The 15,876-nt window shown below is 39.5% G+C and overlaps 1 protein-coding gene across 3 annotated transcripts in view; it reads left to right on the top strand.

Moving 5' to 3' along the window:
• The window catches only part of FMN1 (formin 1), a 434,649-nt gene extending 422,135 nt beyond the window's left edge, over positions 1-12,514 (top strand). For all 3 annotated transcript variants that reach the window (XM_063716551.1, XM_024232602.3, XM_024232603.3), the window contains 2 exons: positions 8,040-8,124; positions 10,583-12,514. In XM_063716551.1, coding sequence (XP_063572621.1) covers positions 8,040-8,124; positions 10,583-10,627 — 130 coding nt within the window. In that variant the 3' untranslated portion in view covers positions 10,628-12,514. The remainder of the gene's footprint in view (positions 1-8,039; positions 8,125-10,582) is intronic.
• The last annotated feature ends 3,362 nt before the right edge of the window (positions 12,515-15,876 follow it).

Below are 15,876 nucleotides of genomic sequence, written 5' to 3'. Positions count from 1 at the left end.
CATATCATCCATAGGTGTTTAAAAGATAATGCTATTTTTCAGGGGCCAGTTACCTATTTTTAAACACTAAAATTAATCCCATAGGTTAGAGTGGTTTTAAACCCCAGCCTGAACCATGATTTGAGACCTGTTGTGTCCAGATGCCAGTCATCAGCCTAAATTCCTTTTTTTCATTATAAATATAACTTAGCCTTTGGCTGGGCTTGGTGGCTTACACCTGTAATCCTAACACTTTGGGAGGCCGAGGCAGGTGGATTGCTAGAGTTCAGGAGTTTGAGACCAGCCTGGGCAACATGGTGAAACCTCGTCTCTACAAAAAAAACAAAAACAAAAACAAAAACACACACACACACACACACACACACACACACACACCCTAGCATCATACACACACACACACACACACACACACACACACACACCCTAGCATCATACTTAAGAGTTACTCAAAAGTTAACAGGTTGACAAGTCTTGTTACAGTTCACACAGATACGTTGAATGGGAAAGAAAGGAAACGAGGATGAGCAGATGAACCCTCCTCCAAAAAAGGTTAACTGCAGTCACAGAATTAAGTTGGGAGAAGCCATAGGCAAGGTGTAATAAGATAGCTCTATTTAATTTTCATTCTGAAGCTATTAAAAGCAAAGGAGGCAAATAGACATTGGAAAGTTGCATAGGGCAGAAATCAGGGAAATCAAGCAAAATTCCAGAAAAGACCATAAATAAAATGAATCATAATGAAGTGTGAGTCAATCTCAGCCTTTATGAGAGGGAAGTAAATGGGTGCCCCACTTATTTCCACAGTCTGGTTCATCTGGATCTGTCCCCACTGTGCCTGTCTGTATTTGCCAGACACTGGTGATCTCACAGGCTTAGAACTTATCTGGAAAGTAACAAGCAGAAGAGAGTGGGAAAGCTGGCCATGTTGTGATTTTTGTAGATTTGATGTTTTACTGGAGCCCAAAACCTGAAATCTTGTGGTTATGACTGTCAGAAGAATCATCCCCTTGTCTTCTTAAATCAGTTGTCTACCTCTAAGATACTCATAGACAGTTCTTTAGGAAGAAGCTTTCTGTTGGCTTCTGTTGTCTTTATCCTGAAGAGGAAGGTTTGTTTTGTTTTGTTTTGTTTTTCCTCCTAGGAGCTTCAAAAAGTTGTGTTAAAAAAAACAGACCTCTTTTTGTCTAAATAAAAACATACATAAATCATCAATGTATAAAACAAAATAAAGCTTTTCTGACTGAAGTAGAGCTTGCCAACATTGGCATCTAGAGGATCCCCTAATTCTGCCTCTTCTCCCTGAAACACCTTTGCCGAAGGTTAAAGCTCTTTGAAAAATAGTTTACAAACACTGCTCCAAACTATTGGATTTTCCAGTAGTGAAAAGGAGTGTAAAGCAGCCTGAACACTCCTGTCTGCCCCATTTCCTCCATATCTCATTTATCTCTTGATTGGCTGGTGTGCTCAATCCCTGTGGTCAAAAATAAAAGCACTTCTGTTATTACAAACTTTATAATGATTTCAGTATCTTCTGCCTTGTACAACACAAACCAGTGAAATACTCAATGTCAAAAGAATAAAGACATTGTACTTCCTCAGTCTCACAGATGGCTAGATTCTGAAAATTGACTTCATTTAGCTACAGCCGTATGCCTCTAGCCTGTAGAAGGCCCACAGTATGCCATAGGCTTTCCCAAAAGATGAGGCTAAAACAATGGGGAGTCTAAATCTCTAAATGGAAAGGCATGCCACTTCCACTACTTTTTTTTTTTTTTTTTTTTTTGAGACGGAGTCTCGCTCTGTCGCCCAGGCTGGAGTGCAGTGGCACAATCTCAGCTCACTGCAAGCTCCACCCACTGGGTTCACGCCATTCTCCTGCCTCAGCCTCCCAAGTAGCTGGGACTACAGGCGCCCACCACCACATCCGGCTAATTTTTTGTATTTTTAGTCGAGACGGGGATTCACTGTGTTAGCCAGGATGGTTTCGATCTGACCTCATGATCCACTCACCTCGGCCTCCCAAAGTGCTGGGATTACAGGCGTGAGCCACCACACCCGGCCAGGTTACAGTCAACTTCTACAGAGTCAAGACTAGGCAAGAACATCAGAGGACATGACTCACTTTCCCATCTTACACTTGTGTCTTTCTTCAGTAGACTTTGGCAGCACTTGGTATTTACTGGGGCTCCCAGTAACTCCTTAGGGAGCATATGCATGATATTGAGAAAGAGGAAAAGATAAAGTTTTCAGAAATTTTACTGAGACATTTATGAATTGAGAATATATATTTTCTTTCTCTGATATGTTTGTATGTTTTTTTCCTATATTTCCAAATTATTTTGTAAGGATTGCCATATAACCTTTATTTTTTATTTTCATCAATTCAGGAGGTACATGGATTTGTGCAGGTTTGTTACACGGATATATTTCATGTGGCAGGGTTTGGGCTTCTACTGTATCCATCACCCAAAGAGTGAACCTTGTACCCCGTAGATTATTTGTTGACCCTCACTGTCTTCCCACTCTCCCCACCTCCAGCGTCTGTTATTTCCCTCTATATGTCCATGTGTAACCACTGTTGAGCTCCCACTTATAAGTGAGACCATGCAGTATTTGATTTTCTGAGTTATTTCACTTAGGATAATGGTCTGCAGCTCCATCTATGTTGCTGCAACGGACGTGATTTCATTCTTTTTATTACTGCATAGTATTTCATGGTGTATGTGATCCACATTTTCTTTGTCCAGTCATCTACTGATGGACATTCGAGCCAACATTTAGGCCAGAAACAAAAACAAGTCCACAAACAATGAGGAGGTTGAGCATGTATGCAGGTAGAAACTGTCTAACCAGCAAATTTTCTTTGATTAAATGCAAAAAGCCCTTACCTCCTAAGTGGGAGAAATAAATTCCAGACTTGGGACGAAGTTACATAACCTCACTGAGTCTTAGTCTCCTTGTGGGCAAAGTAATGTGGATACTTTTAAGTATCTTGGAATCTATACGTAAGATGACATGTAAATATTTAGCACATTTGGGTGGCCTTGAGTATCTTTTCTTTTTCCTTATTTAAGACTTAATCAGCTAATCAGTAACTGGAACTACACTTCTAAATGTTTTTATAGTTTTTTCCCAAGGATAAATGCAAAAAGCAATCATTTTATAACTATTTACTAAACATTTAAACTGTTTAAGGCAGAAAAACAAAAGTTATCAATGCATGTCATTTGTCACATAGATACTTACTAAGAACTGACTTGAGCATGGTACAGTGCTGGGTAAAGGAACAAGGAGAGGTCCCAAATATGGATAAATCCTCATTGTCCTCAAGTCATTCCAATGGTTTAGGAAAAATAAGACACCTACTCAGTTCTAAGATGAAATGCCTTAAGTACCTTAAGAGAGGCACAAAGTGCTTTGTCACTTAAGAAAAGAGCAGTTACTTCTGGCTAAGAGAGATGAAGGAAGCTTTTGTGAGTTTGACACTTAAGCTGTAAATAGAAGAATGGGAAGAATTTGAATGCATGGAAATGACTCAGACGGTCATTGAGGGAACAGTAAAAGCAAGATGCAAAGGTGAGAAAAAGCCATGTATGAAGAAGTCGTTTGGGTGGGTCATGGAACACATGGAGTGAGGTGAAGGAAAAGTTGCTTGATCAGTAATCACATAGTATTTTCTTTAATTTTTATAGCAACAGTCTTATTAGGTGTGGTTATTATTCACACTTTAAAGAGATGAGGAAATTGAGGTTAGGGGGTTAAGTGACTTATCCAAGGATTCTCAGCTAATTAAACCAGCATACTATGAATACAACAGATCTCGGTCTGAAAAGGTAAGATAGACAAGTAAACTAGGTTTATAACGTGGAGATTGTATTGCCAATCCAAAATCATAAGATTTTGAATCCTATGATACAGTCCAGGAATTGGCAGACTACAGCCTATGAGCTAGATTTGGCCCACTACCAGTATTTGTCAATAAAATCTATCAGAACATAGCATAGCCTGGTCGTGGATGTATTTTTCAGATGGCTGCTTTCACACTGCAACAGCAGAATTTATTGTCCGGTGTACAAGTAAGAATGTTGAATTCATTGTAACTAACGTGTGCATGTGGGCAGGGAGATGGGATTACTAAATGTGGGTTTTAAGCAAATTGTATAACATTAGCTAAATAAAGAGCTAAGCTACTCAGCCACTTACAGATGCCAACAAGTATGTGATTAATATTAAGCAAGATATTTTTATTTGAAGCGTGGAAGAAAAAGCATATTTTTTAAATGTCTGAGTTGATAGATCTTTAAGTATTTACTATTATAAAGATTTTTTGAAGAAATTTTAAAAATAAAAATATAAAAGATAACATATCACACCCATATTCCCACTACCTAGAATTATAACTATTAACATTCATCATATATTCTTTAAGATTTTAAGTTTAAAAATGAAGTATTACAGATAAAATGAAATTCTACTTGGCATATTATTGCCAGTGTCATTCTCTTCCCAGATCTTTCTAGCAATAACCTCTATCATGAAATTATTGAGTATCTTTCTAGTCTATTTTGAATACTTTTATATGTGCATATCCATATATAAATACAGATAGATGTCTGTATGTATGGGTTCAATTTAAAATTATACGCACAATGTAGCATACTGCATGCAAAGTAACAATAGCAGCTTGCATTTATTCTGCTATTACCACCTGCCTGGAGCTGCACTGCTGTTAGAGGACCCCACCACTTACCCAAAGCTAGCCTTTGGGTCAGGGGTTTCCTCACTATAGTCCCTTCTGTGGTTGCCAGAAAGATGTTACAGGAAAGTGGTGCCAATCCAGACCCCAAAAGAGGGTTCTTGGATCTCACACAAGAAAGAATACAGGGCTAGTCTGTAGAGTACAGGGAAAGCAAGTTTATCAGGAAAGTAAAGGAATAAAAGAATGGCTACTCCATAGGCAGAGCAGCCTTGAGAGCTGCTGGCTGCCCACTTTTATGGTTATTTTTTGATGACATGCTAAATAAGGGATAGATTATTCATGCCTCCGCTTTTTAAGACCATACAGGGTAACTTCCTGACTATTGCCATGACATTTGTAAACTGTCTTCGCGCTAATAGGAGTGTAGCAGTGAGGACGACCAGAGGTCACTAGGTGGCCATCTTGGTTTTGCAGAGTTTGGCCAGCTTCTTTACTGCAACCTATTTTATCAGCAAGGTCTTTATGACCTGTATCTTGTGCTGACCTCCTGTCTCTTCCTGTATCTTACAATGCCTTAGCCATCTGGAAATGCAGCCCAATAGGTTTCAGCCTCATTTTACCCAGCTTCTATTCAAGATGGAGTTGCTCTGGTTCACATGCGTCTGACACTGTCTCAGTCCTCTTATTGATCCTATGTAGCAGGCACTATTACTGTCATGTTTTTTAGGAAATAAGGCACACAGAGAGTTCCCTTGTGCAGGGTCACACAGTTAATAAGTGATAGGGCTGAGAATTAATTCTGCAATCAGGCTTTGGAGCCTGAGCTCTTGACTATCATCACAGATAGGCTATTCACTGTATCACTGCAGGATTCTTCACTCTCTCAATTTGATGCCTCTGATTTCTGTGATTGTTGAATTCGTAGATCTAGTTCATTCCTTCTCACTCTTATACCCTATTCTGTTGAATGAGTACAGTACATAAGCAGCATTGCACATTGCGTGGTGGTTAAGACCTATGAAATGGGAATAGTAAAAGTTCCTATCTCACAGAGTTGTGAAAATTAAGTTTAATTCAAATACAGTAGGTAGAACAGCACCTGGTACAGATTAAGTACCCAATAAATGTTAGTTGTTATCTGCTATTGTCATATATCTATTACCCTATTGAACCTATTCATTAGGTTGTCTGCAGTTTTTCATGATTGCATATATTGCCACAGTGAAAGCTCTGTGTCTGTTTATAATTCTTTTTGGTATCTCCCTACAAGAAAACTTGATGGCTCGTAGAGGGTACATGCTTTCAGTTTTACTTGATATTGCCAAACCCAGCTACACCAATTTCTTCTCCATAGTGCACTGTGTGGCACCTCCTATCCCCCCCTACATCCTCACAAACAGTTAATATTGTCTAATTATTTACATTTGCCAACCTGATGGGTAAGAAATACTATCATGCTGAATTAATGAATTTTTAATAAGTTGTATTGAGATAGAATTTACATATTGTAAAATTCACCCTTTTAAAGTGTACAATTCCGTACACATTAGTATCACTTCACTACATAGTGGTTTTTAGTATGTTCACAAGGGTCTAAAACCATAACCTCTATCTGGTTTTAGAGGAAATCTTTGACCAGTTAGCAATAACTCCCCATTTTCTCCAGCATGGGGAAACCCATAGTTTTGCTAACCTACTTTCTGTATGGATTTGCCTACTCTGAACATTTCATATAAATAGAGTCATGTGTTTTTGTGATTGGCTTCTTAGCACAATGTTTTTGAGGTACATCCATGTTGTAGCATGTATCAGCAAATTCATTCCTTTTTATGGCTCCGTAATATTCCATTTTATGGATAAACCACATTTAATTTATCCATCAGGTGATGCAAGTTTGGTTGCTTCTACTTTTGACTACTATAAATAATGGTTCTATAAACATTCATATGCAAATTTTTATATAGACATCTTTTCAATTTTAGTTATAGATATATTTATGTACCTAGCAGTGGAATTGCTGGGTCATATGGTAATTCTGTGCTTAATGTTTTGGAAAACTGCCAAACTGTTTTCCGAAGCAACTGTGTAATTCTACAATCACATCAACAGTGTATAAGGGTTCCAGTGTCTTCACATCTTCATCTCTAGTACTTGTTACTGTCTTTCTTTCTGATTCTAGCCATCCTAGTGGATGTGAAGTGGTATCCCATTGTGGTTTTGATTTGCATTTTCTGATGACTAATGATGTTGAGCATCTTTTTACATGCTTATTGACCATGTGTATGTCAGCTTTGGAGAAATGTCTATTCAAATCCCTTGTCCATTTTTAGCGGAGGGGGTATATTTTGTCTTCTTATTTGAATTGTAAGAGTTCTTTATGTATTCCAGATACAAGTCTCTATCAGGTATATGATTTAAAAATATTTTTCCCATTCTGGAGGTGGAGGTTGCAGTGAGCCGAGATCGCATCACTGCACTCCAGCCTGGGCAACAGAGCAAGACTCTGTCTCAAAAAATATATATATAATATACATATATATATAAAATATATATATAATATACATATATATAAAATATATATTATACATATATGTATTATATATAATATATAAATAAATGTATTATATATTACGCGTAATACATAATACATGTATTATGTATTATGTATAATATATAAATGTATTATGTACTACGCGTAGTACATAAATGTATTATGTACTACACGTAGTACATAAATGTATTATGTATTATATATTATGCATAATATATAAATGTATTATATATTATGCATAATATATAAATATAATATATAAATATATTTTTTGAATGGGAAAAAACCTACAGAATGAAAAATATATATATTTATATATTTTTTCCCATTCCGTAGGTTATCTTTTTTCCCATTCTGTAGGTTATCACATCTTAATTGATGTGAATTGGTGAATTTTAATATTTGTAGTTTCACATTTCCTCAGAACTTCATTCTTCAAAATCATCTCATTATCTGCTAAGTGGATCACAAGCCAGATAACACTGAAGTAAATAATGCTCTGTGCACATAGTACTCCATCCATCAGAAACTACCACATTGTTCACAAAAACAGGCTTCAGCTGGTGAAGAAAATTAAGTTTTGATAAAGAAGAGAAGCCTTCACACCTAATTAGGATTTGAATTTAATAACAAGCATTGAAAAAACATTTCAGTATTTTCAAATTGCTGATGGATTAATTCAAAAGCATTTGGGTTTATGTTTAACCTGCCTTAACTCTTTTCTTCTTTCCTTTTCCCTCTTCCTTTCTTTTCCCTCTCTCCCCTGTCTTTTCTCTATTTCTATTTCAGATTGAAAATGGCTCAGGAATCAGTCAGCAAGTTGACTTCAGAGAAGAAAGTGGAGACAAAGAAAATCAATCCCACTGCTAGCCTGGTGAGATATATTTTTCAACATCATCTAACGATTGTCATGAAAATTGAGGTGCGCCCAGGAAGGGCTAAAGCTCGGAGATGAAACGTAGTATCCAGATTCTCAGTTCCCATCCCAGAGTAGCATATGGTTAAAAAAAAAAGTATGTGTGGGTGGAGGTACAAAACATAGCTTTATATGTTTTTCCTGTAAACTCAACATAGGTCATTTCTGATAAACCAAATTTAGTCACTTACCATTTCACATCCTTCCACACCCTACCCGCAATACAGTCACCCTTATCTCAAAGTATCTTTTTCTCGAAATGTTTAAATATATTCCTTCTCTTCAGTTCCTTTTCCCCATTAAAGAAAGAGGCAGGGATTCTCCTATTTTGATAGTTGGGAAATTTGAAGTGCAGAAAGATACAGCCTACCCAGGGTTACTTGGCAAGTGGATAACAAAAGCCAGGACCAGATTCTGGGTCTCCTGACATCTATCCCTGTGCTGGAAACCAGCAGTCTCCCCAGCCTTCCTAGATTTGAGATTGCGTTGTCCTCCAAAGTCCAGTTTTCAATAGAGATCACCTAGATCTCCACATAGGTGTTACGGACAATAGTCAGAATAGCTACATGGTTAGGATCCCAGGATGTTGAGAATGAAATGACCTGGGTTCAGATCACAGCTCTGCCACTTAAATAGTTGTAAAACCTTAGTGAAGTTACTTTGTTTCTTTCTCTTCCATGAAAAGAACATATTACTTTTTCTTTGGGGTTATTTTGAGAAAACTGAGAAAAGACATGTAAAATGCCTAACATAATAAGAGCTCAATAAATATTAGTTGTTTTTCTTGTTGCTGTGAATTTCAGCTGCTTTGGTTGGCCCTGCAATGGGAAATGGCAATGAGTGGGAAGTGGAAGTATCACCCTCCTCTCTCGGATTTTTCAAACTCTGCCCTCTCTGGGCCTTGATGTCCCACAACTACTTACTTTTATCCTTTTAGATTATTAGTAGCTTTTTGCTGGATGCTTCAAATCCTTTGAAAATCTAAATGGGTTCTAAGTTATAAAGTGAGATTATTTCTGTTGATTGACCATAATGTTTCTCCCAACAACCCCATGAGCAGCTAAATGAATGTTGCATGAGGTTGATGAATGAGAAATGGAGAAGTCCGGGCTGTACTTCTTGGTCAGGTAAAGCCATGGTTGAGCACATGGCCCCTGCCTAACCGGACATGTCCTTTGTACCCGTTTGATGGTATATTTCTGACATTCATTTGTATGATTTTCAGTGGCAGTCGGCTGAACCCTGATTTTTATCTTCCTCCTTCATGAGCCTCTCCCTCTTCCTCAGACCTTTTATTTGGGCCTCTATCCAGACTTTTACAGCCAAGCTTGTTCCCCCAAGGCAGAGAGAATGGGGTCAGCCATATAGACAAAAGGGAAACAGTGGGTTTACAACATCCCCTGTGAGCAAGCTCCCAGTTGTGATCCTGGGCTTGTGGGGGCTGGTTATTTTATTGTCTGTGTGGGTGGGTGGGTGGAAATTAGGGAAGAGCTTGTAAACTGATTCCTGATTCAATTTCGCAAGTTAGGGATGGGGTCCAAATTTAGGATGGGTGTCGAAAAATCATATCTAGGCCAATTTAGTAATTCACCGCGACATTATATCTCATAGCTTATAAGCAGCTAAGGATCCATTCTCAAAGGCTTCTCTCTGCATCTGCTCATTCCAAAAGAGTATGCTTCTCCCTTTTCCATTTTAGCCTTCTATATGCCCTCCTCCCAGAGCAAGCACACCATCCTTACCATACTGATGTGTGTGCTTCCCTAGTGTCACAGATACCATGGGGGTCCATGTTTCTGTGTAGTGTGGTCCTGTGTATTTTTACATCTTCCCAGCAGATGTCCATGTCCTTCCCTTTAGAAGGCAGTCCCTGAGGAGGAAGCTCAGAGAATGAAGAGCATAACATCCATGGCAAATCAGGAACTTCTGCCATTCTGCAGAGACTAAATCTGGTCATCTCCCATTTTGCATGGCTTTTGTTGAGTTCTGCCAAGTTGATCATTGGAAATAGTAATTTTTTTTCATATCTTCTTGAGCATTCTCTAATTCCATCAGTGGGCCAAAGGTAGGGATGGAAGGGGTCCTTGAGTAACACTACAAAGTTAGGGTCTTTGTCACAAAAGAAGAGAACAGAAAAGACCACCCTGGCATGGTAAAGGCCTGTGTTTTAGATGGATGTAGTTGGTAGATAGACTGGTTATTGATTTCTTGTTTGTTTTCTGGGGAGTAAGGGTGATAGGTATGGAGGGGCAGATAACTAAGAGCTTAGGGAAAGCAGTAGAGGTACTCTCACTTCTAGGCCATTTGGCACAACTCCGGAAACTCAGCATTCTAGACCAAAATTTGAGAAATGTAATTCTAGACCAAAATTTGAGAAAGATGAAAGAAATGATATTCATTTTTTTTTCCTTAACAGAAAGAAAGACTGCGTCAGAAGGAAGCCAGTGTGACCACTAACTAAGATGAAGACACATGGAAATGATGGCACTGGAGATGGAGGACCTTGCACGCATACTCTTTGTGACCACAGGGTTGCAGGACGTTCTTGAAAGATGTGTCACTAAATGTTTGTTTTGCTCATCTCTTTCTGAGGTCATCTGCAGAGAGTGCCCCATGCCTTCTTTAAGAAATCCCTCATTAAGCCACAGGAACAATGGAAAACTATTTGAGGGAACATTGCAGAAATATTTGATGACTGTTTCTTGTCGAAGCCCAAAGTCCACTCTGTTATAAGACCAGAAGAAATACCAAAATGTTTCCAAAATTTTTTTAAAAGCTGAGATTTCCAGCTTTATAACCAAAGTGATATATGTCACATTGTCACAGAAGAGAGAAAGGATCATTTGAGGACAGTTGCCTTGGGAGAGTTCAAGTCTTTGTTGTTACACACTGCTGTTTTGATTATTGGTCTTAGTTTTGATCCTGTTGCAGCAAAATCCTGCAGCATCTTTCTCTCCAATAATGTTGCAACTCAAACTCACCAAAACTATTTTTGAAGAGGTCCAAGAACATGTATTTTCCAGACTAGAAAAATGATTTTTTGTTGTTATGGTTTACGTAATGAAAAGGAGAAAAAACAGAATCGTACCTGGGTGGAGAGAGGGAGACAAATAGCCATATTTGTTACCATGCAAGGAGTTGACATCAGTTGTTAAGTGAGGCCCATTCTTGTTTTGACATCGGTCCTTTGTGGTTTTTCTGGGCCAGCAGAGATTCTGCACCCCAACTCCCAGAAGAAAATGTAATACCTGAGCAAGCTCAGCCTTGGGGTCAGAGAACCTGCTTGGACAAGAGACCCAGCAGCAGAGCACCTTTTACGTTTTGGACCATTCATGAATGGGCAATGTTGTGTTGACATGCAGCCAAGTTCTATGTCATGTGCTGTGACTGTGCAGCTGGACGCCCCCTACACCCCCATCCCCAGGAGGCAGTTTGCAGACAGGAGAGCAGATGCACCTCACAGCCCCTGCTCATGACCTTGGCTGATAGGCGTGTGAAGTAGGGTGAAGCAGGACTCTTTAATGTCAAAAAACTGAAGGGCAGGAAAAAGGTTCCTTATATCACAATGAAAAGAAGGTAATTACATTAATAGAAAACTTCAAGTGGAATATTGTTCATAGGCAGCTTTTTCTGACCCGGGCTCTTGAGTCACATAAGGAAACCACCTTTGACCTCTCTGACACTTTGATCCTCAAGCCACCTCTCTGAATTTATCTTGGGAGGGGTGAAGAAAGAGGACTGGAGATGAATTGAGAATGTGATCAAAGACTCATTTTTAGGCCTTGAAGAAAGAGGCCAAGCTTTCTCCTCCAATTGGTGGAGTACAGTCCAGAGATGAGCAGGAATCTTAAATTCCTTCCCGATCAGCCACCACATGTGGCCTGCCCCTTGCCCCAGCATCTTTCCAGAACCCTTGGACTTGCCAGGTGCTTGAGCATCTTCCCAGGATATGCCTGCCAGCCAGCAGCCCCTCAGGAATGCTTCTATAATAGATCCAGTAATGAAAGCAGCACCATATCCTAATCTAATGTCAGCTTCGAGAATGAAGACCACGGTCAGGATCAAATCAAGTCACAGAAGCCATATTCATGCAGGTGCTAACCGCCTTTTCTACTGGTGCAACGGAAAGGAATATGGTAACATGGTTGGATTTTTAAAATTCAAAATGAAGGAACGAGACAAGCAAAACAGAAAAGCCGAGAAGGAACATGCATGACTAAAAAGGTTTGAAGTTGCTTGTGAGCAAGAAACTTTTTATGCTGCTTTCTTACATAGTTTCTCTTCATTTTCACTTAACTCTGAAGACAACCAAAAGAACGGATCAATTAAAAACTAATTCCACTTGTAACCATCGTATGCTCCTTCTAGTGTTATCATGTACAAGAAAAGTGCCAGTTTTACCCATGCCATAGAAATCAGCTCTTTTGAGTTATGTGGGGCCAGCAGAAGTCTCAATCCTTATAGGCTTGATGGTGAGAGCAGCGGGAGGTTTGAGGTGAAGTCACTGCAGTCCACTTTGGTCTCTAAATAGGATGCTTACGAGAAATCAGTGAAGGTAAGCAGGGCTGCCACTGTGGCCACGTAACCCTTCAGGAACCAGTGCTAAAGAATAATGAGTGAGAACACTTAATTTGAGAGTTAGACAAATACAGCCCACTTTGGATTTCATCCTAGTGAACAGACTAAAACTTTGCAGTAAAATACCTATTTCTACAAAGCAAGGTTTGCCTGCCTCAGTTGGGGAAACCTAGTGGTTTTGTCACACTAGTGGATGTATGATGTTAGTGTTGTAAGACACCATGGCAGAATCTTCATTATTCTCACCTATTCTGAACCCTGCATCATATATCTGGGATGCCCCCTCCCAAGTCCACCAATGTACCACGTTGCTGACACAGCCTTCATTTTTACCTCCAATTGATGCTCAGTAAAAGTCAATGACAATTTGTTCAAGGAAGTTCATGTAAAATAATCTGGAGGCCTTGAAAATGATCCGTCTAAAACGCTGTTGAGCTTGTGTTCAGTGCAGCAGGAGGATCTGAACTTTTCCTGGAGAGGAGGTGATCGGAATGCCATTTGGCAGCTTGAGCACATCCTGCCAGCAGGCTTTAAGTGGCTGTTCTAGGCATAGCCCTCCCTGCACTAGAAAGGAGAGTAACCACTTTGCTATGCTGCGTCTAACCAGACACTCACACCTGACATAGTAGTAACTCTAAGAACCCTTAACTTACAAACAACTTTGTCTCCTCCTAGACAAAATTCATTAAATCTGAGGACACAGTTTGACAGTAAGTAGTTCAGATTCTTGCATGAGCAATTGACAGTAAGCATCAGAGCACACAATATCATAAGTTACATAAATTACACAAAGTATATCATAAATTACAGACATGTTAGGTAAAAAGCATCAGGCCCAGGCCGGGCACGGTGGCTCACGCCTGTAATTCCAGCACTTTGGGAGGCCGAAGGGGGTGGATCACGAGGTCAGGAGATCGAGACCATCCTGGCTAACACGGTGAAACCCCGTCTCTACTAAAAATACAAAAAATTAGCCGGCCGTGGTGGCAGGCTCCTGTAGTCCCAGCTACTCGGGAGGCTGAGGCAGGAGAATGGCGTGAAGCCAGGAGGTGGAGCTTGCAGCGAGCTTAGATGGCACCACTGCACTCCAGCCTGGGCGACAGCGGGACTCCGTTTCAAAAAAAAAAAAAAAGCATCAGGCCCATGAAGTATCAAAAGCTAGGTTAGGAGGTGTGCTGTATGGCTTTTACCTCAAGAAGTGGCAGCTTACTGGGGAAAAAGAAATAAGAAAAAGTGTGGCCAAGCAGAAGTGGATGTTTATGATGACGGTGGGAGCCCAGAGGTCATAGGTGATGGCCCTACTGCCCAACAACAGTTGCCTTTTGAATCCTTATGTTGATGATGGTGTCTTTCTACACACTCACTGCAACTACTCAGGAATTATGGAGAAAGATTTTCTGAAATCTGAGAAGTGGAATAAGGAAACCCAGTGGAGCTATTACACTTTTAAATGTTCTAGCCAAAACAAATTGCCAGTATGGTTGAGGAATTGAATATCAGATGGCATGCGGTCTCCCCTCCCTTATCAAGGACAGTAGAAGCTGCAAACCTTTCCTCAGCCTCCTTCAGGCACCTCCGGTTTTCATAAGCACCGTAAAGAATGGTGTTGCCTAAATGAAAAGTTCAGATACTGCTGGTAAAGAAACTGGAAAAACTGAAGGAAGGAATAAAGTATGTTGGTAGTATTAACACCTCCAGTAAGATAAGTCATTGGTACGGTTTTTCTAAGGGCCACAGTGAGATGTAGCAGAAGAAATATGTGTATTTTGGGCAAAGATTTTCCTATTGGCCTGGGGTTGCACATTTTCTCTATGCTGTTTGCAACAGAGAAATTTTCATTTTAATGATACTCTTCCTTTCTTGAAAGTTATATGTCCTCATTGCTGTTCCTGCTTCTCCAACCTGGCCAGTGTCATTGATGCAGATCATTGCATACAACAGCACAGCAAATTGCACCAAGTCAGTGTGTGAAGGGGAATTAGCAATGCATGCTTGCAGGCTCTTTTTCCAGGAACCAGGCTGTAACATTGACGGGGGAACCTCTTCATTCCCTGACATACTAAATTGGTCAATTTTGTAGTACTCATCTCCATCCACAAAAACAACAAAGATAAAATCAATTTGGAGCTTTATATGACAAAAAGGAAGACGTCCAAAAATACGTAGCCTTCCCCCCTCCCACGTATCTGATCCAAATATTAAATATCTGATTTTATAAAATAGTTTAAATTGTCTTTTTAAATTGCTAACAGGAAGCATCAGTTATATTTGAGCTTCATTTTTCTTTTATCCTGTCTGTCCTAATGAAAACAAAAATGGCCAAAAGGTGGAGAGGAAAGAAAAAGCTTCCACTTTTTAAAATTTGTTTTGTATTAGTTATTTTACCTTTAGGGACCCTACAGCTGAAGAGAGTGGAGAGAAAAAAGAAGTGAACTTTCATTCATGTCTGCTACTTTGTCCTCATAAAGAAATCTGCAACACAGATGGAAACCAGTCTGTGTGGCCAAGCTGATAGGATTTGAAAAGAGTGGATAATTTTTAGCCTTTCCAAAATGCAAATAACTTGTTGGATATATTTCCATTTTCCAGCTATAGAGAGAAACAATCCAGCTGCCTGTAAACTATTATTAGTATAGAAGTGGCTTAAAGAAAAGCACCTTCAAATACTTGACTCAGCAGATCTTTCTTCTTTAGACTTACATAATGATATTCATCACTCCATTAGCAATTGAATCCAGGCATAACCAGGCTCAGTTACACAGCTTGTCTGTGACTGGGAAGCCCGTTTTGTGTCATTTCTGCACACCCGTCCGCTGTTGACACCTTATTAGAGGCACTGCATTTTGGTTTCACAATTCTTCATCTCCCTTCCCAAGGAATGGGCAATCTACCGAACTTCCAGATCAATGCTTTGTTGGGAAGTGATGAATTTAAGAGAGTTTTAACATGTCAAATTTGAAGCCAATTCAGTATCCTTACTTGTTCCAAGACTCTTAACCAATACTGTGATATAAAGTTAGCATTTGGGAAACTTGTGTAGTTAACAACTTGGAAACATGAAGATATTAAAATGGCAGCTGGCTAACTCTGTCTCTTAAGCCACTATGCAATTTCTACCAATGGAGAGATTAG

This window comes from Pongo abelii, chromosome 16, assembly GCF_028885655.2.
Source record: "Pongo abelii isolate AG06213 chromosome 16, NHGRI_mPonAbe1-v2.0_pri, whole genome shotgun sequence".
Lineage (NCBI taxonomy): Eukaryota > Metazoa > Chordata > Mammalia > Primates > Hominidae > Pongo > Pongo abelii.
Note: the sequence above shows the minus strand (reverse complement) of the source record. Positions and strands in the feature narration are given on the sequence as shown.